Source organism: Trachemys scripta, chromosome 22 (genome assembly GCF_013100865.1).
Source record: "Trachemys scripta elegans isolate TJP31775 chromosome 22, CAS_Tse_1.0, whole genome shotgun sequence".
NCBI lineage: Eukaryota > Metazoa > Chordata > Testudines > Emydidae > Trachemys > Trachemys scripta.
This window is the reverse complement of record NC_048319.1, coordinates 6,556,236-6,577,874: the sequence shown is the minus strand read 5'-3', so window position 1 is coordinate 6,577,874 and position 21,639 is coordinate 6,556,236. Positions and strand designations below refer to the sequence as shown.

Below are 21,639 nucleotides of genomic sequence, written 5' to 3'. Positions count from 1 at the left end.
GGGGGGAGAGAGGAATCTGTCTATAATGTGTTGAAACCCCCATGAGTGTGAGCTACAGTCTAAGGTGCTTTTTTTCTTCATATGCCTCTCACAGCTACCTTAGTGACGTGGATCGAATCGCAACCCCAGGATATCTACCAACCCAGCAAGATGTGCTACGGGTTAGAGTTCCTACAACCGGAATAATAGAATACCCCTTCGACCTAGAGAATATTATCTTCAGGTACTGAAGCTATAGCCCATGCTATACTTGTTCTCTCAAGTGGGACTGAACTGGGGGAGCACTACTCTTGGTTTTTTAAACTACTGATCAAGAGTATCCATGTTCTTAGCTAGGGAGGACTTAAGAGTGTGTTTGGGAAGGGGGGGAATATTCGGTGTGGTCCCTAAACATGGTATGATTTTTTTTAAGGGCTGGTCCACACTAATCCCCCAGTTCGAATGAAGATACGCGACTTCAGCTACATAGCTGAAGTCGAAGTATCTTAGTTCGAACTACAAGGTACTTACTGCGGGTCCACACGCGGCAGGCAGGCTCCCCCGTCGACTCCGCGTACTCCTCTCGCGGAGCAGGAGTACCGGTGTCGACGGCGAGCACTTCTGGGATCAATTTATCCTGTCTAGACAAGACACGATAAATCGATCCCAGAAGTGCTCGCCGTCGACACCGGTACTCCTGCTCCGCGAGAGGAGTACGCGGAGTCGACGGGGGAGCCTGCCTGCCGCGTGTGGACCCGCAGTAAGTACCTTGTAGTTCGAACTAAGATACTTCGACTTCAGCTATGTAGCTGAAGTCGCGTATCTTCATTCGAACTGGGGGATTAGTGTGGACCAGCCCTTAAAAAAAATCATACCATGTTTAGGGACCACACCGAATATTCCCCCCCTTCCCAAACACACTCTTAAGTCCTCCCTAGCTAAGAACATGGATACTCTTGATCAGTAGTTTAAAAAACCAAGAGTAGTGCTCCCCCAGTTCAGTCCCACTTGAGAGAACAAGTATAGCATGGGCTATAGCTTCAGTACCTGAAGATAATATTCTCTAGGTCGAAGGGGTATTCTATTATTCCGGTTGTAGGAACTCTAACCCGTAGCACATCTTGCTGGGTTGGTAGATATCCTGGGGTTGCGATTCGATCCACGTCACTAAGGTAGCTGTGAGAGGCATATGAAGAAAAAAAGCACCTTAGACTGTAGCTCACACTCATGGGGGTTTCAACACATTATAGACAGATTCCTCTCTCCCCCCGCACACGTTAAGGAGACCAAAAGAAATCTGACTGCTAGCAGCATCACTAGGATCATTTAAAATGGGACAGGACCAAGTACTGGAACTCATACTTCAGGGAACAACTTTTAACTGAATCGCAAGGAGGCCTAATAGGTTTCTTCACATGTACATTTCTAGGACTGTCTATCAATTGACAGCAATTCCCCAGAATCTCTTCTGACGTAGTAACTGCCATGTGTTACAGCTCACAAAGTTACAGCCAAACATTCAATATCTCTCTCAATCAAGGGAAGAGAGAAGGCCATGTGCAAAGCAGCAGAGACAAGCAGCTCTTCTCATACTTGTTGCTTCAAATGAGAAGCAGGAAGGCAACAGATGTAGGAAACTGTTACCATCTCCTAGGTCTCTGGAAATCGGTGCTGTAGCAAGTCCTTGCTATAGGATGGATTTGGGCATTTCCAATGTTTACTGCAGAATTCAGTTTAATTTAAAATGAACTACCTAGCCCTTCTGGTTATAAAAAAAATCTCTATGACCCAACGCACTGCTATCTTCCAGAGTCTCTATGCGCTCAGACATTCTGCAGCAGCTCCAAATGTCAAATCCTGATCCCCCTCAACCCATGGCTCCATAAGACTAAGTCAACAGGGGAAAGCGGCATTTCTGCTGTGCAGGAACCAGGAACAGGGTACAGAGATGGTCTGGGTGGACACTCCATAGCCACCTGCGCATCCTGGGACAGAGGTGTGAATAGCTCCATTTATCACCCAACAGAACTCGTGGAAAGCAGCTGGTGGTGCTACAAGAGTGTATGGATCTTCCAGACATTCCAGTACTAAAAACTGTATCCCATCCCATCCTCTGCTCCCAAACTCTGTGTGTAACAACTGAAGCCACAAAACCAGAATCAAAAAAGCACGGTGATCAGAGTTGTTTGGAACCAGAGTTACTGAAAAGGCAGGGAGGCATATGCTTACAGTTCAAACTCAGAAGCATACACCCACATTGCCTAGATTACCCCACCAGACTAAATCATTAGCAGATAGATACACCTATATCATGGGGTGAAGTAATAGGAGGAAAGAGGATAATCTACAAAAACTAAAAGAAAGACAGCAGGGCCAGTTTGCAGTGTGATAACCATATTCAGGCATCTGTAGACATCAGCTAAGTTTTAGGAAGTTTTTGTTTAGCCAACGTGGCCCTGATATCCAGCAGCGCACCAGAGTGCTTATGTACTTACTATTTAGCTGAGTCGGAGAGCTGATATTCTCGCCTTCTGTCATAACACTCTTGGATTCCAGGGTCAGTCCACAATGTCTTAATTGCACTTACATATGGCTGCTCAAAGGTTGAGACTTTTTCTACGTCCACTTCCCGAATCAGCAGTGCATTGGTCTGAGGACAGAAGGGTGAAAGACAAGTGAGCATACATTAACCTAGATCCTCTTGCAAGGGCTCCAGGAATGCTACATCTTGGATGCTGGTCAAGCTGCTTACATCACCTGCAACAAGACAGCAATGCACAGACTAGACATCTAAAAATTATCCATTCAATTTGTACTTAGACCTCCAACAGGTTAAAAGGAAAAACACCAATTTTATATTCTCAGTACCAGCCACATCTGTAAAAGCTCCTGCAAGCATCACATGATCCTTAACAGAAATTATTTAAACAGAAATGGCAACAGACTCTCTGAATTTAACTTACCAAGTTGTGCTAGAGCATAAGTCACCCACTGTTTAGAAACACCAAAACCCAAGCACAGATCTGAGAGTGTGGCGTCCCAGACTGCCGGATTGGGGAGTGCAGTCAGTTTTATTACCGGAACGTAGCTGCCTAGTGTTTCATTGTAAGCCTTTAATTGATTTTAGCTTACATTTTTAAGAGTGTGGGAGATCTTACTGCAGTCTGCTATAATCCAGGCCTCTTCTTTTATGGAGGAGGAAAAAGAGAATTGGAACAAAACTGACACCACAAAGTGGAGCAGGACTGAAATCATCACTGCAGCCTGTTGTATTAATACAACTACTACACACACCAATACTGCAATTCCTAAGGGTTTTCTGGATGCAATGAGAAGCAATTTCTGTTCACCCACACTATACTTTTCTTCAAAGAGAGAATTTAATCTAGTTTGCTTTCCTATGTACATTAAGTGTTAGTGGAAGGTGACAGATTATAGCCCCTAGAGTCCTTTAACCACACCCCAGAGAAAACATGGGTAATGCAAGCATCCTCATACCACGCCCATGCCTCAGCATTGACCCAGACCGACAGACTTTTTCTAAAGGCCAAAGGGAAGTTAAGCCTTGAAGAACCATTCAATCCTTGGCCCCTCTGTTGAGAATGCAAACAAGAGGGCCAGTTAGAGGCAGCTGTGATGTGGATACCTGGTTATTAAAAACTCATCTGAGCCCTTCAACTCTTCTTCCATTTACCACTTAATAGTGGTATTTTCAAGTCTATACTGACTTGGGCCTCAATTTGGACCAATGATCTAGAGAAGAAAGGTGCCACATCCTATTACTAATCCCCTAAAGCCTCCCAGTCCCTATGTGGCTATTAAAAAAAGTTAAAATACAGCAACTACAATACACCTGGTATAACTTTTGCACAATTTCATTTTGAAAAATAAATCCACTAAGTGTTAAGACAGCAGAGCATACTAACATCTACGTTCTTGACATTCACACACTTAAAATCTGCACTCATATACCTTACAGCCAGCTGAACGAATGTAAACCATATTTGGCCCAAAAGTTTCCAAAATCTTGTAAACCAAGCTTCATCCCAGAATAAATGTTTATGTTGAGTTACAAATCCTTAAAAAAAGGTTAATAAAAGGAAAATGGACAGATCTCCATCTGCAGCTGTTAGTAGGTGTCACTCCAATAGTGCAATCTTCTGGGCTCTACAACAGCTCCCTTATGCATCTTCCGGCATTCGGTAATGACACCTGTCATACAGAGGAAGGCCCAGGACATTCGAAATGCTTCGGTCTTTGTGAGGTGGGTGCAGATCAGTTCCCACCCCTAGAAATTTTTATGTGGGACAATTCACAGAAGTAGAACACACGTGTCTAGTCAAATGAAAACTGTTATACTCCCTATTGACACCCCTATTAATAAAGCCACAAAGTGGCATCGTACCACAGCAGCAGCTGCCATACGGGGCCAATTATCAGGAAGTTTGAACAGGTAGCGGAGATAGTACAAAAGGCAGCACAAATACAAGGCAAGAACCTACAGCTGTGCCCTAAAAAAAACCCTCAGGCAAACATGAACTGGGGAAGCAAATCCACCAAGCGACGAAACGATGACTCGATGGAGCTCTGCAATTCGGCTCACCTTATTCTGTTCGTACTTGTATAGGATCTTCAGGGTCTCCATGGCCCTGATCATGGACTGCATGGCAGTGAAGATGTTTTGGTACACCAGCTTGGTGAAGCCCCTTTTGTCCTCTTCGGAGTAGCCTGAGCCATGAATTATCCTCATCTGTTTGATGAATGTGCTCTTCCCACTTTCCCCAGTGCCTGCAAATGAAGAGACCAAACAAAGGGAAAAAGTCAATAGAGATCACAAATGAGGTTCAGTACAGAGGGAGTAAAGCTATTATTGCATCCTACTCCACTGCACCTATTAATGTAACCAAGTGGATCTACTCCACTGATTATTACTTCTCCAGTTCCTTTTTGGAAGTCTATAGAGTGGTCCCGGTGGGCCCATCCGATGCCAACCATAAGCCTAACTGACCATGATGGAAAGAGCACTTGTTCTTTTTGACAGGCTTAAGGCAATTCTGGTACTCACTCCAAATCTTACATTACAGCCACTCCCACATATCCTGCCTCAGAAAGCCCCCTCCCGTCACACCTGACCTATTACCATGCAATCCAGCTTGATGCTATAATCACAACTCCAGCTAAACTCCCTGATATATTCCTAAATCAGTACATTATACAAACTGGGGTGCCAAGGGGTGTGGGGGAAGGCTGTTAGATCATGAAAGCTCCAGAACAATTCTCATTATTGTAGTACAATCATTCTTTTCCTACCCAATCTAGATGCCTCCTTACTAGATATGAACTCGATATATTAGAAAGAGCAGCTCTGAAAGAAAGAAGGGATCAAAAGACTACCTACACCACATATTTTTCTTCTCAGTGGCCTGACACCACTGTGAAATATTTAAAAAAAAAAGTCATGTGAAGTGGTAATCCTTTTGGATTAGTTTGTGATCACTATCTTCACAAGTTCAGATGAGAAACAACTTGTGAAGGGGACAAGGAAAGGAAATCTCAAATCTCTACTGCTGAGCAGAGTTTTAAAAGAAAAACAGACCAGCAGGCCAAACAGCAGGAATTAGTAAATAAAGAGTCCAGACAGTTGAGATGCTGCAAACATCTGAACTCACAATCTCTATCCCTGCTGAAATGGACAAAGTCATCCTTTATCAGTTAGGGGCTAAGTAAGAGGGACACAACTGGTATCAAGCAGATAGGTGGCTTATGTTAATTTTGGCAAGAAGACTGCTAAAGTTTTAGGGAAAGTTACTCTTTTGCCTAAAAGCTTTTACCTACTATTGTTCCAAGTAACACTGAAGATTACTTTAACCCACAGATTTGAGAGTCTTCCTTGTTTCTTCTGTGGCATTCAACAGTATTTTGCCTAGTCAGTCTCCCCCGTTTGTGTGAGTCTCTTGCACAGCAGCGAAGGCTCTGCAGACTCTGTGCTAGGTGCAATACCTTAAACTATAGACTTTAAAATTAACTAGATTTCAAGTGAGTGTTGCTTCAACACAGCCAAGCACAAATGGCGAACATCTCCAAGAAAAGAAAAGGGATGGCAAGAATGTGCTCTGAAACCAAAAAGGCTGTGCTGCACGTGCTGCTTGGGCAAAGTACAATGCAGACAATGCACCACTCATCACATGGTACAAGCCTCCCTCATTACACTGCTTTAATACCTGTTGGTGAAGGCCAGGTAGATTTGCACTGGTTGGATGTTTCATACATCCCTAACCCTATCAAAAAAGCCTGCATTCTGTACATGCAGTCAGGTGGGCAGATCAACATTCCTGCCATTAGGGGCTTAGGAAGATGTAAGCTGCATCAGGTGACAGTCCAGTGATGAAAATAAAGCGCGGGAAAGGGACAAAGTGAAAACCTTCTTATCTTGAGGGAGAAAGGGTGGGCAAAGAAAGGCTTCACACAGCCCTGTCACAATCAGGACCCAACTAGCGTTGGGGGAGAACAGGGTTTTCTCCAGTGGCCTCTTCTGCACGTATTCATTTATATGGCTACTGATCAGCTGTAAGGATTGACCATATACGCCTTCCACAGACTGCCCCCCCGCCATAGCCACCTTACACAGTCTGCAGCGAATTCCTTCACAGAGCAATAGCTCAACCGTACGCTATCCAATCTCCAGAAATACGGATGTTCATTCTACAGAATGCTCTTGTGGAAGTTTTCCCAGATTTGCAGTTGATGTGCATTTAACGAAAAGCTGCCTCAATATGGAGTTTTGCTGATTATATTGGCCCGTGTATTACTTAGATTACATGGGTAATGAACCCAGGCGCATGCTCATCTTGAGACATATTAGGAAGGTAACAAATCCTTCAACTCTCCAGATTCAGGGACACAATCTATGGAAAAATCCCTGGCTTCACAACGTGAACCATCAGATCTCCAACTAGAAATCGGGGGGGGTTCTGCGTATAAAGACAGAGGCTCATTTATCACAAATGCACATAACAACTCCTTATGAGTAGATTCTGAAGTTCCTATGTCTATTCTGCAGGGCAATAAACAAATACCCAAGCAGAAAAAAGAAAAACAAACACCAAACCAGAAACAGCAAGAAAAGTCTAAAGAGCGTAGCAGAATTTTTAACATCTCAGTTTACTGAACATTAAAATAAATTATGTAACTGCCACTAACTAGCTATCTTGGTCTCCTCTAGAAAGTTACACCACACACACACAAAAAAATAAAAAAAAATAAAAAATCAGAAAGTGAAATCTTTTGCGGTTGAGTACACTGTGGTGAGAAACACTTCCTCGTGCTTTTACCACAGTAACCAACAAAGAGTAGAGGCGCCTCAAAGCACTTTGATGATGTAACTGTGATACAAACTTCAGCACCAGATCACTAACTTAGGTTCACTTATTCTACCACACAAGAGATCAAATGCACAAGTCCTGACCTTCCATTTTTAAATACATGCCTCCTGCTTGGCTTCGGTCCCTCAACAATATACACACTATCACCGTTATGGAACACCAAAAACACCAGCGAGGATAGTCTCCTGTTGTCATAAGAACATAATAACCTTTTTTATATGATAATGTTGAGATAAGGGAATAATCTGAGCTCACCATTCCTTCAGTCAACCCATAAAAGCCACATAGTTTATAAGTGTTGCTGATGACAAATGCATTTGAAAACGAACTCATGTGTTGGGTCAATGGCACCCATTGCTTACTTTCCTATTATTCTGGGACCAAAGTAACTTTACACAAGAAAAATAATCTCATTTCCTTCATTAAAAAGATTAATGTATGCCCAGTATCAGTGGGCAGTAACTGAAGCACTGAAACAGCACTATTTATTAGCATTCCAACTCATAACAGCACTTCTATTTTTCACTCAATATTTCTGGTTCAGGCTTCAATATAAACCAACTGTCACCACACTGGCCAGCGAAGCAGTGTGGAAGAAATTACCTCCGCTTACCCTACGTTCTTATTGATACTCTACTGTTTATATGAGTTCTCTTAAAATATATCCTGCCCTCCCCAAAATTCTTCACCAAGAAAATGCCTCTCTCTAACTAATACGATCTGCATTTATGCTGCACCATATACACCAAAGGATTCCGAATGACTTTATGAACCAGAGGAAATTAACTTCACCCACCACTAGAACTACCCCCTTTACGGGCTAATGTGACTCCTGCTTAAAAGTGCACAATACTTCGTAACAGTTTAGGAGAGGCAGTGAAGAGTACCATATCCTGTTGAAAGTGAAAATGGAATATAAGGCGGCAGAATGTAGTTATTAGGGCTAACGCTGTTACTCTTAGGCCTTGTCTAAACGATGGATGTCTGCCCCCAAATCCTAACTAGTTTTTTAAAAAGTTTAGCTGGACTGATTTTAAAACAGGTTGGAGCCAGTTGTAGACCAGGGTCCAGGCAGCTTGAGGTTTTTTGTTTTTAAATGAATCAGTGTTCAAACTAGTTGAGCCAAGGAATGGTTCAGACCTCCTAGAGCTTACTCTAACCATGGTACAACCAGTTTTAAAATTGGTTCACATTAACGGTTTTAAAGCCAATTAGATTTGGGGGAAGGAAAGTTCTCTAGTATAGACTCAGCCTTAAGAAAATGGACAAGTGATCAGAAACCTGGTTTTACATTTCACCTGGACAGCAGCACCTCCAACGTGCTTTTAACATGCTGCTCGGATACTAGGAAGAAAGTGCGCCATTTACTCAATGAGTAACACCACTATGCATCAACCTAGATATTCCTATTCAGCCATTCCTGGCCAGACCCAGCCTCACTTAGCTTGTGAAAGCGGATGCAGACATACCCACATGTGGATTTGGAACTGGACCACCTTACATCTTCAAACATCCCTGACTGGCACGCCAGTTCAGTACACATACCAAATTAACAGCCTTATTTAATCAGACCTGCTTCCCATTTTGATCTGAAATCACAGACAACAGATGACAAGGCCCATGACAGAATGTATAAGAGAGCAGCAATAACTTAGTGTTTTCATAGGTCTCATGGTTTAAGAGTAGCTTATGGGCTACCTGCACCCCAGCATCACATTTCCTGCTAACATTAAAGTCTGTAATCTCTTAATTTTTGAAAAACGTATGATGGCAGCTCTCCGAAAACCATGTAGAAGAACCGATTCCCTATCCACTAGGAACCTCGGTGGTACTATGAGACACCTTGGTATGCTGATGGAGATAGGAACATAGACAAAATTTTGTTTACATACTTAAATGACACTCTCACCCCACCAGTGTGGTATCTGAACAGGTATGTCCTTATCCTAGTACAGTGGAGCCCCACTCCTAGAGCTAGTCCTGACTATTTTCCTTTCCAGTACTAATCCTGCTCCATTCTTATGACTCCATTTGACTTCAGATTTACTTTGCCTTATCTTTATTTCTCCTCGCCCGCCCGCCCTCCCTCCCTGTAGGCTGGTTTAGAGATGTGGCCTGCTGGAGAAGAGAATGTGAGGAAAAGAATGGTACCCAGGGACCTTGGGAGCTGTAGCTGGATAAATTCCCCCGTTTAACAAAGGAGGGAGAAGACCATAGAAACCACCAGACTAGGTGGAGATGACTCCTTCATTAAAGACCCAGAAGCCTGCCAACAATATATAATTACACCAGTTTTAGTAATGAAAATTCTCATGCACAAATAAGGCAGTAGGTCCAACTCCCCTATAAAAAGAGTTCTCCAAGAGGATTTTTTTTTTTTTTAAGACTGAGAGTCATTTCAATTTTGAAGTTTCTGCTTAGGTCAAAAGCAATTTTAACACAACATTCACTATGAAAGAAAACAAATAAACCAGTCAACCCCCAGATTGAATATTAAAATTACTCCAAATGTAGGATGAATAAGGAACACAACTGTTTAGACGTTACCATGCCCTTCTTTTTAAATTTCTCAAACTGTTTTTCCTCACGAGTTATATTTTGGACAACAGCAAAGTGCCTGACAGTTGTCAACTCTGTTAAGTAGAAAAAGGTGTGCGGAGTTGGGGGTCTGAGTGGCAGAGATGTGCCTCCAGAGAGTCACTAGAGGTTAACATGTGGGTTCTAAGATGGGGGAAGGAAGGATGGCTACTACCGAGTAGTTAGTATAGTGCCTAGCACAAGAGGGCCCCATTCTTTGTTGGGCCTCAGGCACTAGTGTAACAAACACAATGATTACGGTCAACAACAAATACACGTAGCGCTTACAAGGCACATAGTTTTTAAGCATGGGATGGGTGCAAAAAAAAATCCCTATTTTAACACAGGCCGGGGGCTGCCCATAGAGCCACAAGGGGCGTGCTCACAGCAATCAGCCCTGGGGAAGAAGGTAACTGAGGCAGGGGAGGGAAAGCCAGATTCAGGGTGGGCACGATGGGGAGAGGGGAGGAGATCCAGGGATGGGGGGGGAGAGAAAAGAATGGGATCTAGGGCAGGTGCTGGGGCGGGAGGGCAGGGGAAGAAGAGGAGAAGAGCCAGAGCAGGGCGAGAAGAACAGGGGGTCGGGGTGGGAAGGGATCCAGAGGGCGCGGGTGTTAAGGGGGGGGGCCCGCAGAGCCCCCAGAAGAGGAAGAGATCCAGGGCGGGGGGGGAGGGGCGAGGGGGGGATCCAGGGCGGGGGGGGGGAGGGGCGAGGGGGGGGGGCTGCCCGGCGCGGGGGGGCTCCTCACCCAGCAGCAGCAGCTTGAGCTCCCGGCGCGCGTCGCGCTTGTCCCTCCGCAGCTGCTTCTCGATCTCGGCGTTGATGCGCTTCGACTCCTTCACCTCGTCGCTCAGGCAACAGGCCATCATGGACTCCAGAGTCATGGCTCCGCCGCCGCCGGGACCCCCGGCCCGGCCTCCTCAGCCCGGGACCCCGCCGGCCCGGCCCGGCCTCGGCCTCGCCCCCGAGCCCGGGACCCCGCCGCCCCCTCCTGCCAGGCCTAGCACCGCTCCCGCCCCTCCGCGCGCGCGCCCCTCCGCCCGGCTGCGCCGCCGCCGCCGCCGCCCGCTCCCTCCTTCCCCCTCAGCCCCGCCGAGCGAGCGACAAGCGCGCACAGCCTACCCCGCTGCCTCTGAAAACAAGGCCTGACTGACCGCGGCCGCCACCAATGGGAAGCTCTTCTTGGCCGGGAGGGGCGGGGTTAGTCACGGCCCGGGGCGGGGCCCGCAGGGTGCAAGTTTGGTTGGCCGAGCAGGAAGGGAGGAGGGAGCTGGACGCGCGTTCAGGAGCCGGGGCGTGGGGCCGCTGGGCATTGTGGGATGGTGGAGGACTATGGGAAAGGGGGGGGGGCTAGGTGAGGGAGGGAGTGGGAGGAGGCTGAACAGCTGGGGAGCGGGGGGCGCTGCTGGACAAGCTGGGCTGTGGGGAGGAGCAGGACAAAGAGGGAGTAGAGAAGGTGGGGGCTTCCTTCCAGTTGGGGCATATGGGGGGGGGGGGGGGGGGGCCTTGGTTCCCCCAGCTGGGGAAATGGGGGGGGGGGGGGGGGCTGGACCTTGCTTCCACCAGCTGGGCCATATGGGAGTGTGGGGGGCAGCTGGGCCTTGCTTCCACCAGCTGGGGCATATGGGAGTGTGGGGGGGAGCTGGGCCTTGCTTCCACCAGCTGGGGCATATTGGCGGGAGGGAAAGTAGGAGGGATGGCCAAGCACCTAGCCCAGAGGTCCCATCAGACGGTTGTGGGAAGGAAAGGGTTAATGTAGACGGACACCTAGGGGGAAGCGCTCCTTTGCAGTAGCCAAGGAAAATGGGGGAGCTCTGTGGGAGCAGTGCTGACCCCAGCCAGGCAGAGGAAGGGGAGCGTTCCTTATTTTGAACTCCCATTGAAAGACTGCATGGCTTTCCCCACAGGAGGGAAACAATAGCAGCAGTTATGAGAACGGTCAGGCCTCACGCCTTTAGACTCCCTCGTGGCAGATTCGTTTGTAGGCTGACTTCAGAGCCTGCCCTTTCTGCGAGAGAGGTGTTTGTTGGGTGTGTTTCGGGGACCTGCTTCAGTCCGTTCCACTCGATGGTCCCAGGCTGACAGACCCAAGAAACATGGCTTGTTTTGGAGGGATGGGAGTTGGGTGGCGAATGTGTGCCTAAGGGAAGGGAGGGTTGTGGAGACTTCCTTAGTTCTCGTAGAGTAATCCACCCACTCCCTTGCTAACCATCCCCGCCAGAGATAAAATGAGTTCTGGTAGCACCAGAGGTTTACCTGCTGCTTCACACAAAGATAAGCGAATTACAATGGAATTACATACAGGGCCTGTGATCCTCGCAGAACTTTAACAAACTAGTCTTCCCTGCCATCCCTGTGTGGTAGGTAAACATTGTTTTACCCTTGATTTACAGAGGGGGAAACTGAGGCATGGATAATTTAAGTAACTTCCCTGATGCCTCAGAGCTGGAAATTCCTGGCTCTTCGGCCTGTTCTTATTTCACACCTCTCTGTGCCATGGGTTTTATCCCTTGGCTCTTAAAGATGTTTCAGAAGAGCGTTTGTTTATGCCTTTGCAGATATAATCAACAAAACTTCCTGCAGAAGGTACCCCTCAGAGCCTCTTGGGTGCATAAAAACCTAGATATGTAGATCCTCCTACAATAGTTCATTCCTCCTCCATAAATTATTCGACTCAAGCGATGGGGAGGGGGTTACATACATATTTGGGGCACGTGAAAAGAAGACTGCGGTGGCATTACCATAAGCAGGGATGAGCCTTGGGGAATACCGTTCCCCAAACAATCTCCTTGAATGTAGAGACTGTCATTCGTCAGAAGGAGAGCGGGTCACTACTACCCATTCCATTTTCCTTCCCTCCCTGCAAGATTGTCCCAATTTTAATGGATGATATCTTGCCCTGCAAATCTTGTTTGGAAGATGTTAATAAGACTCTAAGGGTACGTCTAGACTGAAAAAAAACAAGCCCACAGCAGCAAGTCTCAGAGTCCAGGTCTACAGACTCTGGCCCGCACTACGGCACTAAAAATAGCTGTACGCTGTAGACGTTCCCACTTGGGCTCCAAAACCCGGTGGGGCAGTCGGCCTCAGAGCCAGTGTGGGAACATCTACATGGCTATTTTTAGCAGAAGCCCTGCAAGCCCAAGTCTGTAGACCTGGGCTCTGAGACACACTGATGCAAGGTTTGTTGGTTATTATTTTAATTTTTTTTTTTTTTTACAATATAGATGTACCTGCTGTAACTCTTGGTCCAACTTTGTAGCATCAGTCCCACGGTCGGTTAGTGTTTCAAGGCATTGTCATTGCATCGTGATGTGCCAGCATGCCACAAACTTTATGAGGGTGAGATGCATGAGTTGTCTCATTGCCCAAACTTGCACAAGTGGCAGGCAGAGGTTAAGGGATAGATTTGACCTATGTCCTGCTTGTGATTACAGATCCTTCTCTCTGCTATCCCCACTTGATCTCAGGGAAGCATCCAATTTAGATTGTCACTGCACTTTTGGAGTGCCCCAGCCAAGGAAACAGTGCCTCCAGCATGCTTCCTTCCGGGGTCGATATCTCCCCCCCTGCCCTCTTCTTCCTGTTAAGAGCCCTTACAGCTTTGTCCTTGGTACTTTTCTCTGTCCCACAGAGACATCTCATAGGTAGCTTTCAACCTTGAACATCAGTCCTGTGCTGGTGACCCCCAACTCTACTGCTTCTCTTTATCAATCTCTGATTGCTCTCTGCCAGTCTTGATTGTCACCTTATGACTAGGTCACGTTACTGATAAATGGATCCGAATAGTGCACGTTCCTGGTGAAAAGTCCTCTTGATTCCATATCTCTGATTTCACTGTTGCTCTCCTGAACCTTGACTTTCCCCCCCAGGGCCAGAAATCTTGGAGCAATCCTAGATCTTGGGCTCTAATTGCCTTCCCTTCTAAGTCTCCCTATTTTCCTATCGTGGTTTTCTCAAACCCTTCCTGTCTAGTCTGACCTCTTCTCTAGTCTTGACTTCCTCTTTGTCTCTTCCTGATGGGGGACTCTTCACACGAGTCGCTTTTTGTACTGCTCCCCTTTCCTTCCAAGCCACCTCCTTTCTTTTCCACCATCTTCCTTTTCTCTTTCACTCATACAATGCACCCCAGTGTGATAGATGCTGTGATACTCCCTGTGCACTAGCTCCCACCTACCACACCTATTAATTAGGAATGAGAGAGACCAGGACCTGACAAGATCCACACATTGTTATAAGCTACACTCTTCCTGTTGTAACCAGGGTTGGGCATTTATTCCACTTCGTCGGGAACCCACAAGCCCCATTGATTTGCATAAATAATAAGGGGACTAGTCCTGCTTAATCCTATTTTCCTCTCTCGGTTGCCTCACTTTCATTTCTCTTCTCCTGAACTTTATTCGGCTTCCTATTCATTTTTCTTTCCTGCCTGTTCTTTGTTTCTTTCCTCCAAGGTGGGTTCTGCTGGGGTTTCTTCCCCCCCCCCCCCCCCCCCCCCGATGCTGATTATCTAATTGTCCTTCCCCTACTTGCTCGGTTCCATCCATTCAAAGTGCTGTTCCCAGGGTAAAATCCCGCTCCCGTCACTCTCTGGTGTAACCAGGCGCAATAAACACCCTTTTCCAGCTGTTGCTCCCACAAAGGGTCCGATTCTGGTATCTTCCCAGTTCTGATTATCGTTCCCTTAACTGCCTGGTGTTCTAGCCATTACTGCCCGAAGGCCTAGCCTCCAACATCTTCCTAGCTCTCAAATGTGCCCAGTTCCCACTGTCAAGCCCCAAACTGCCTGGCTCCAGTAGTTACCCCCAGTGACCGATTGTTACTCTCCTGTCTGAGCTGCTGCTTCTATAAATGCCCCGCTCCAACTGTTGTTAGTCCCTGGTTCAAACCGTCATACCCATGGCAGGCTGGTTCCGTTGTGCGTCTCATTCCAACTGTCCCTCCAATATCTGTCCCACTCCAATTACCATGACTCAGTTTCCAACGGCCATTCCCATAACTCTTTGTTTCCAACGATCCCTTGTTGGTCCTGGTGGCCACGGCCTTTCTTGGTACGTCCACACTGCAGCTGGGAGTGAACCGTGCCGCCCAGCAGACAGATTCATGCTAGCGCCGCTGAAGCTACCTCGCTAAACATAGCCATGTGGCTGTTGCACCATTAGCGGTGGCTCTGGTGGACCCAGTGTGTGGGGCAGGCTTGGACCTGGGTGGCTTACCAAAGGCTACAATGCCCACGCTATTGTTTTTAGTAGGCTAGCCAGCACAAGGCTCACTCCCAGCTGCAGTGTAGACATTCCCCCGGCGTTCTCTCTTCCCCGCTCATAGGGAGATCATCACAAACCTCCTTGGGCCAGAGAGGCGAAGAATACGCCTTGGTCGACACTTAAAAATTAGGTTGACGTAGCTATGTTGGTCATGGGTGTCAAAAATCAGCCCCCCCCCTTGACTGACATGGCTACGCCAACCTACCCCCCCAGTGTAGACGCAGCTATGTCAGTGGAAGAATGCTTCTATCGCTATAGCAACCGTTGTTAGGAGAGGTGCTGTTCCTACAGAAAGGGAAAACCGCCATTTTGGAAAATGGAGGAATGGCTGTGTCTGCACGATGGAGTTCTGCCGCCACAGCTACGGCGCTAGCGTCTCTATCGTGTGGCTGTGGGCTGAGTCAAGGTGAGAGCACAGTTCTGATTTCGCAGCCAGGAGCACTTCCACGGGGCAGAAATGCCCTGGGACTTCCTGGTCACAGGGGCTGGAGCTGGCTTTTGACCTGTGCACTTCACCTGGCTGTTGGGAGGCTATGCAGAGTTCACTGCGTGGCCTTAGCATGGGCTGAAGGCGTGACAAGGAGGCACTCCCACCTCCCCCTGTGACCTCAGGCAAGTTACTTAACCTCGTTGCATCCCCTCCCCCGCTGTAAAATGGGGGAGAGGAGAAATATTTTTTTCTCCCAGGGGTGTTGGGAGACTTGGCTATGTAGTTAATGTTTCTACATTGCTTTGAAGTTGCAAAGTGCGATGTAAGTTCTAAAACTGATTAAAATGACTATTATCTCTTATGCGCAGGTCCGAAATCCGAAGTTCAGGAGATAGCGAACACAAAAGGAACTTCCACAACCCCAACCCTGGTAAGAAAAGAAGGAAAAATTCAAATTTGCCCTTGTCCTATGACCTCTTGGGGCCGTTTGCTTGTCTCTCAATGATAGGCATCTGCTTTAATGGTTCCTGCTCGACTATAAACTGCTAAAACAATAGAAGCATACATTCTTCAAGCAATTATATTCCTCCCACTTTCTCTTTTGCTATCGCTGTCCTAGTGCAGCATGGTCTCGTCAGTAGGGCACTGAATGAGGAGCCTGGAGATCCGGACTCTGTTCCCTGATCTGCTGGGTGACCTTGAACAAGTCAATGCCCCCCTCTGTGCCTCAGTTTCCCCTCCCACCCTTGGTCTGTCTAGTCCGGTTTGATTGTAAGCTGTTTTGGAGTGTGGTACAATGGCACTCCAATCTCAGTTATGGCAGCTAAGCAATATAATACAGATAACAATAGGGCTGCTGTCCTTTAATTTATTTGTCTTCTATGTCCCTCTCACCTCACCCTCTACAACTACTTTCCAACCCTTCCTCTTCACTTGCTTCTCTTCACTCCAGAATGTATCTTCCTTCTGGCTTCTTTTCTAATCATCTTCCCGGTCTTTTTAATAGACTTTCTCTCTCCCATCTCAAGGTCCTATCTTGCCCCCAGTTGGCCCTAACGGCCACTATCAGCAAATGCCACTAACCATGCACTTCGGTCTCGCTGTCTCTTGCTCGATGCTCTCTAAAAATACCACCTTCTGTTTGCCAACTCTGTTAGCCCATGCAGTGCGGGCCGCTCAAGGCTGTTCTGCTTGCTCCAAGTGTAATTTCCCAGCATTTTGTTTGTGGGGTGACTCTTTCTCAAGTGTGTTGTGTGAAGGGCGCCCCCAGCAAATAAATGAGAATGTGCTGCCCATAAACATGATCTCGAACGTGCAGGCAAATTCAGAGCAATAGCAGTTGTCATCACAGCCTATATTCTTAGTGGCTAATTAGCATGGAGGCCCAGCATAGCGTCTGTCTTCCCTCGCAGAAAGTGAATGCCCATGCCCAGCACCCAAAGATGGCCAGTGATTTGCTGTTGCCAAGCCCTTGTAAGAGATCCTTGCTCACACTTTCACTGGGCCCATCAAGATGTTGATAGACCTTTCTGGCTAACTGGGCAGTCTGGCTACTGTCACCTTTCTCAACCTTCCTCCATTTTTGACCCTTGCTTCGTGTGTCTGAGCAGTTTAGATTTGTATTCCCTGCTCTGAAGAGCTACTCGGTCTCCTGCTCCTCTGGGAGAGGAGCCGAGCTCATTTTTGCCCTCTCAGAAAACAACTACTAACACCGTGTTTTAGAAATTTGCTGTTTGTATCTTGTTGCAGCTGTCTGCCCGAGACTAGCATGGAGAATGTCTCACCGTTTGAAGCCAAGGTCAGACTTTCAGTGCATTACAGCTGCTTTCAACTGGACTGGAAACATTTTTCTCCTTAAACAAGGAGTGAATGTGAGCTAGTAGTCTGGGCACAGAAACCCTAATTCCACAAACCACTTAATCACAGGCTTAAATCAGTGGGATTTAAGCATGTTCTTAAAGGTAAGCAGCTGCTTAAGTGATCTGTTGAATCAGGGCAGGGTGGGGAGTCAGGACTCCTGGGTCCTATCCATAGCTTGGCCACTGACTTGTAGCTTGGGCAAATACGTCCCTGACCCATTGTAAAATGAGCACATTAAAGCTACGCCTTATGTGTTACTTGCTTTGAGATCTACAGATGAAAAATCCTCTGTAACTGAGGAATGCTCGATATCTTTTTTAAAACTATCTTTTAAACAACACATCTGTTCAGTAAGATGGAAGAGCCAGTTGAAATTATAATCCCGTCTAGCTATTTTGAACTACAGTGTGTTTTTTCACTCCTCGGTGTCTAACCGGGAATTGGAGCTGAGGTAGAATATAATTATCCGAGTTCGGATGCGGCCAGGACACCAGAGTTAACTCTTACCAAAAAGCGCCACGGGATCATTAAAGCCACAAGTAGCCCGGACCTTCATTTAAAGTCTTGTCTGATAAGCAGAAGCACCCTTTTGGCTAGACGTGACGAGGAAACAGACTGAAAGTTGGAAAGGAGACCACAAGGAATACTCAGGCCAGAATGAGCAGGAAAGGAGAGGGAGGGAGGAGGGAATAAGGAATAAAAGGAGAGTTGGCCTGCGAAGTGAGAGAGGGAGGGGGAATAGAAAATAGAGACAGCTGGTATGTTATGATCACAAAGTCCTTGCCAGGAGCAACCTATCAGGGGAAAATTCAGCCTTCTGGCAGAACTACAGCAGCTAACTTGAATGTCTGTTTTAAGTGTCTTCGTTTAAGTGAAATCCCTTCTTCCAGACAGCCTAGAAAAGAACCCTATGCTAACTGTTTTACAGCAGTGCCCGAAGGTCCCATTCAAGACCGGGATAAGAGACCATCTCTGCCCTGAAGAACTTACAATCTAAGTAGACCAAGCGTGGGAAAGGGGCACAGACTGTATATCTACAGTGCAAAAAAACCCCAAAACAACCCTGCCGCAGAGCATCTCCGAGCCCAGGTCTGCAGACTTGGGTTTGCAGGGCTAAAAATAACCGTGCGGACATTCCCGTTCGGGCTGGGAGCTTGGGCTCTGAAATTTGGGGTGGGGGGTGGTGAGGATGAGACTTGCTGCCATGTAGACATACCCAGATAGGGGAAGGGACTTGCTTGAAGTCTGTCAGCCGATCAGTGGCAGAGTTTGGACTTGAACAAAGTCTCCTGACTCTCAGTCCAGCATCCTAACTACTGAACCCTCCTGCCTCTGGCCGGCCCCAGGTCTCCAAGGCACCCAGGTAACACTGCTGCAAACCATGATCAGGTGGAGTGTTGTGGGGACGCGGGAGGGCACTTTAGGTGCCACTCCGCCAGTCTTTGAATGCAGGCTGAAGGAAGTGGGGGCCGTTTGGGTGAAGCAGGGCTCTTGGGGACGGCTCCATTGCGGGGCTGGTAGAGAGTGGATAATAAACGGGTTGGGGGAGCTAGGAAAGCAGAACGGGGAAGCAGGCTCGTGTTCTGGACCCTGTATCGGAGGCTGCGAAGGGCTTGATGGAGCTGAAGGAGAGGGAGAGAAAAGGCAGGTCCATGGCTTGGGACTCCCCATGGAGAATTCTCCTGTTTCCCTCAGCTCCCTGCTGTGCCTCTGAGGTTGCTGGTCCCTCTTGCTGCGCTGGCTGGTTTTCAGCAGAGGGCAGTGTTGTAGTGCGTCTGGCCAACACGAGCTCCGGCTTCTCGGGTCCATCACAGGGAGAAACTCGTTCTAGGAATGGAAATAAAATGGCTTTTCTGCTGCCCCGGCCTCTCGTCTCACAAGGCTGCTGACCTGCTGTCCTTCGAGCTGGCGCACGCCCACCAAGCCTGCCAGGCAGCTCAGCGTCCTTAGTCCTGCATCCAGAGGATAAGCGGAGGCACCAAGAGGTGGAAGTCAGTGGCAGGGCTGGGAGCTGGCTGGGAAGAGAACCCAGGAGTCCTGAGAACTAGGCAATGCTCTCTGCATCAAGCAGCCGCCTTGTCCTGCTGGGGGTGTCAGCAGGGGGGAGGTGGGATGCTGCGAATTGTTAACTGATAAAACTGTTAGCCAGATGTGGCTCATGGGAGCCTCAGGGGCAAAAGTGGCAGCTTGATTCCAGCACTGTGTTGCGCCTAAAAATACAAGTCGGCTTAGAGCAGGGCTTAAAAAAAGAAGTAAGACATACGGGGAGCCAGGCTATCCTCTAGGGCCCCATGGCAAAGGCTGCAGAGGGTTTGAGAGTGAACAGGGAACTACTGCCTGGGTTAGCCTCATTTCTGCACTCTGCCTCCCTTCTGAGGGGACGTGGACACCCTGTCTGGGGCCCCGGGACCTGTTCCCTTCATGGTACGTAGCTGTCACTGGGCTGAGGGGACGTGCACATCCTGTCGGAGACCCCGGGGCCTGCTCCCTTCAGGGTACGTAGCTTTCACGGGGCTAACAAGAAACTGGCCCCTCTTTGCATGGTAGATTTTACCCTGAAGGGCAGGTTTTTCCATAACTACCCACTACATGGTTCTTCAACCTTCTTCTGAAGCAGCTGGTGCTGGCCACTACCAAAGACCAGATACTGGGTGAGAAGGACCTTGGATCAGATCCAGTCTGGCCATTCCTAAGGGCCAGATCCTCAAAGGTATTTTGATTTCAGTGGGAGTCGCCTCAATACCTTTGGGGATCTAGGCCTAAGTTCCTGTGGTTCGCTGGCCATTCTTGGGGGATGTCTCCTCACATCATGGCTGGAGGTGCTCATCTCTGGAGGGCAGAGAGCAACGTCAGGATAATCCCAGTGTTACACTTGGGCCCAGGAAACTGCATTGGCCTGCACCCTTTGCAACGGGTAACGACAGGGAACACGTGCTGGTGCCACGACTTCGAACTCCGAGACCAAAGGCTGCCAGCCTTCGCCAGCAAAATCCCTGCGGCGACGTGCCGTTGAGCCCCGCTTACGGGGCTGCACAGGACACATACCTCGGGCTGTGCCCCAAGGCGCCTGCCGCTGTCATCAGCCTAATCAGTGTGACTGACTCACCTGGCAGCAGGGAGGCGGGACAGCGCATCAAAAGCGTACGGCGCCGCTCTCGGAGGTAAGATACCTTTTGAATTCCGCACAGCAGCTGTGCTCCCTGCTGCGCTTTGTGCCGGGATGCAACGGTGTCATTCTAGGGGCAGATCTCTCTTCTCTTTGATCCAGGCACCACGCTGCTCGCCCATTTCCATTTAAAATAACATGTTTTGAAAAGCCCCTCCCGAGTGTTTCTGATGCTCCAGCCCCAGCTTTTTTGCAAGTCCTGGATGTGAGCATCTCCGTCACGCCAAGTCTTTCGGGGGAATCATTATAAACCCTACCGTGGGCTGTGATCAGGCCTAACCAGAGAGCAGGAGGAGACAGGGCTTGGGATCAATGGAAGCAGCCTCCGGTGGAGAGCCATGCTGAGACATTTCAGCAGCCTCAGGGACGTCCCTTCATCCCACCCGTAGCACAGCAGAAACGCGAGGCCCATGGAGGGATGTTAATGCAAAGTGGATGTTGACAGCCCGAAAGCTGCTCCTGCCCCATCCCGAGCTGGGCTCGCTCAGCCCAGCTACAGACACGGAATATTTCCGGATAAGCCAAAGAAAGTCTCTCGCGTCTCTAGAGCAGGAGGTACAAACCCGAACTGCATGATGGAGAGGGGAAACCAGGGGGCTGAAAAAGCAATGGAGAAATGAAATCCTATATTTGTGGGAGTGTGTTTGAAAGGAGCAACAAGGAGTCTGGCGGCACCTTAAAGACTAACAGATTTATTTGGGCATAAGCTTTCGTGGGTAAAAACCTCACTTCTTCAGTTTTTACCCACGAAAGCTTATGCCCAAATAAATCTGTTAGTCTTTTAGGTGCCACCAGACGCCTTGTTGTTTTTGTAGATACAGACTAACACAGCTACCCCCTGATGTTTGAAAGGAGACGTCTTTTAAAAAACTCATGCATGTTTATGGAAAACATCGTTTTTCATGCACTGAAATGGCAGTTCAATGGAAAATGTGGATAACTGCTTCAAAAGTTTTTGTTGGGTTGGTGTTGTTTTTGGA

The 21,639-nt window shown here is 48.0% G+C and overlaps 1 protein-coding gene and 1 long non-coding RNA gene across 3 annotated transcripts in view; one reads left to right on the top strand and one right to left on the bottom strand.

Moving 5' to 3' along the window:
• The window catches only part of LOC117869019 (guanine nucleotide-binding protein subunit alpha-11), a 36,635-nt gene extending 25,730 nt beyond the window's left edge, over positions 1–10,905 (bottom strand). The window contains exons 1-4 of one of the 2 annotated variants that reach the window (XM_034755479.1): positions 10,688–10,905; positions 4,583–4,767; positions 2,475–2,629; positions 1,027–1,155 (exon numbers count right to left, since the gene is read on the bottom strand). In XM_034755479.1, coding sequence (XP_034611370.1) covers positions 1,027–1,155; positions 2,475–2,629; positions 4,583–4,767; positions 10,688–10,823 — 605 coding nt within the window. In that variant the 5' untranslated portion in view covers positions 10,824–10,905. The remainder of the gene's footprint in view (positions 1–1,026; positions 1,156–2,474; positions 2,630–4,582; positions 4,768–10,687) is intronic. The other variant, XM_034755480.1, reaches the window with a different exon arrangement.
• Positions 10,906–15,497: 4,592 nt separating this feature from the next.
• LOC117868930 lies at positions 15,498–21,324 on the top strand. Its single transcript, XR_004643742.1, has 3 exons — positions 15,498–15,609; positions 16,002–16,063; positions 17,383–21,324. It is a non-coding gene; the product is annotated as an uncharacterized LOC117868930 (long non-coding RNA).
• The last annotated feature ends 315 nt before the right edge of the window (positions 21,325–21,639 follow it).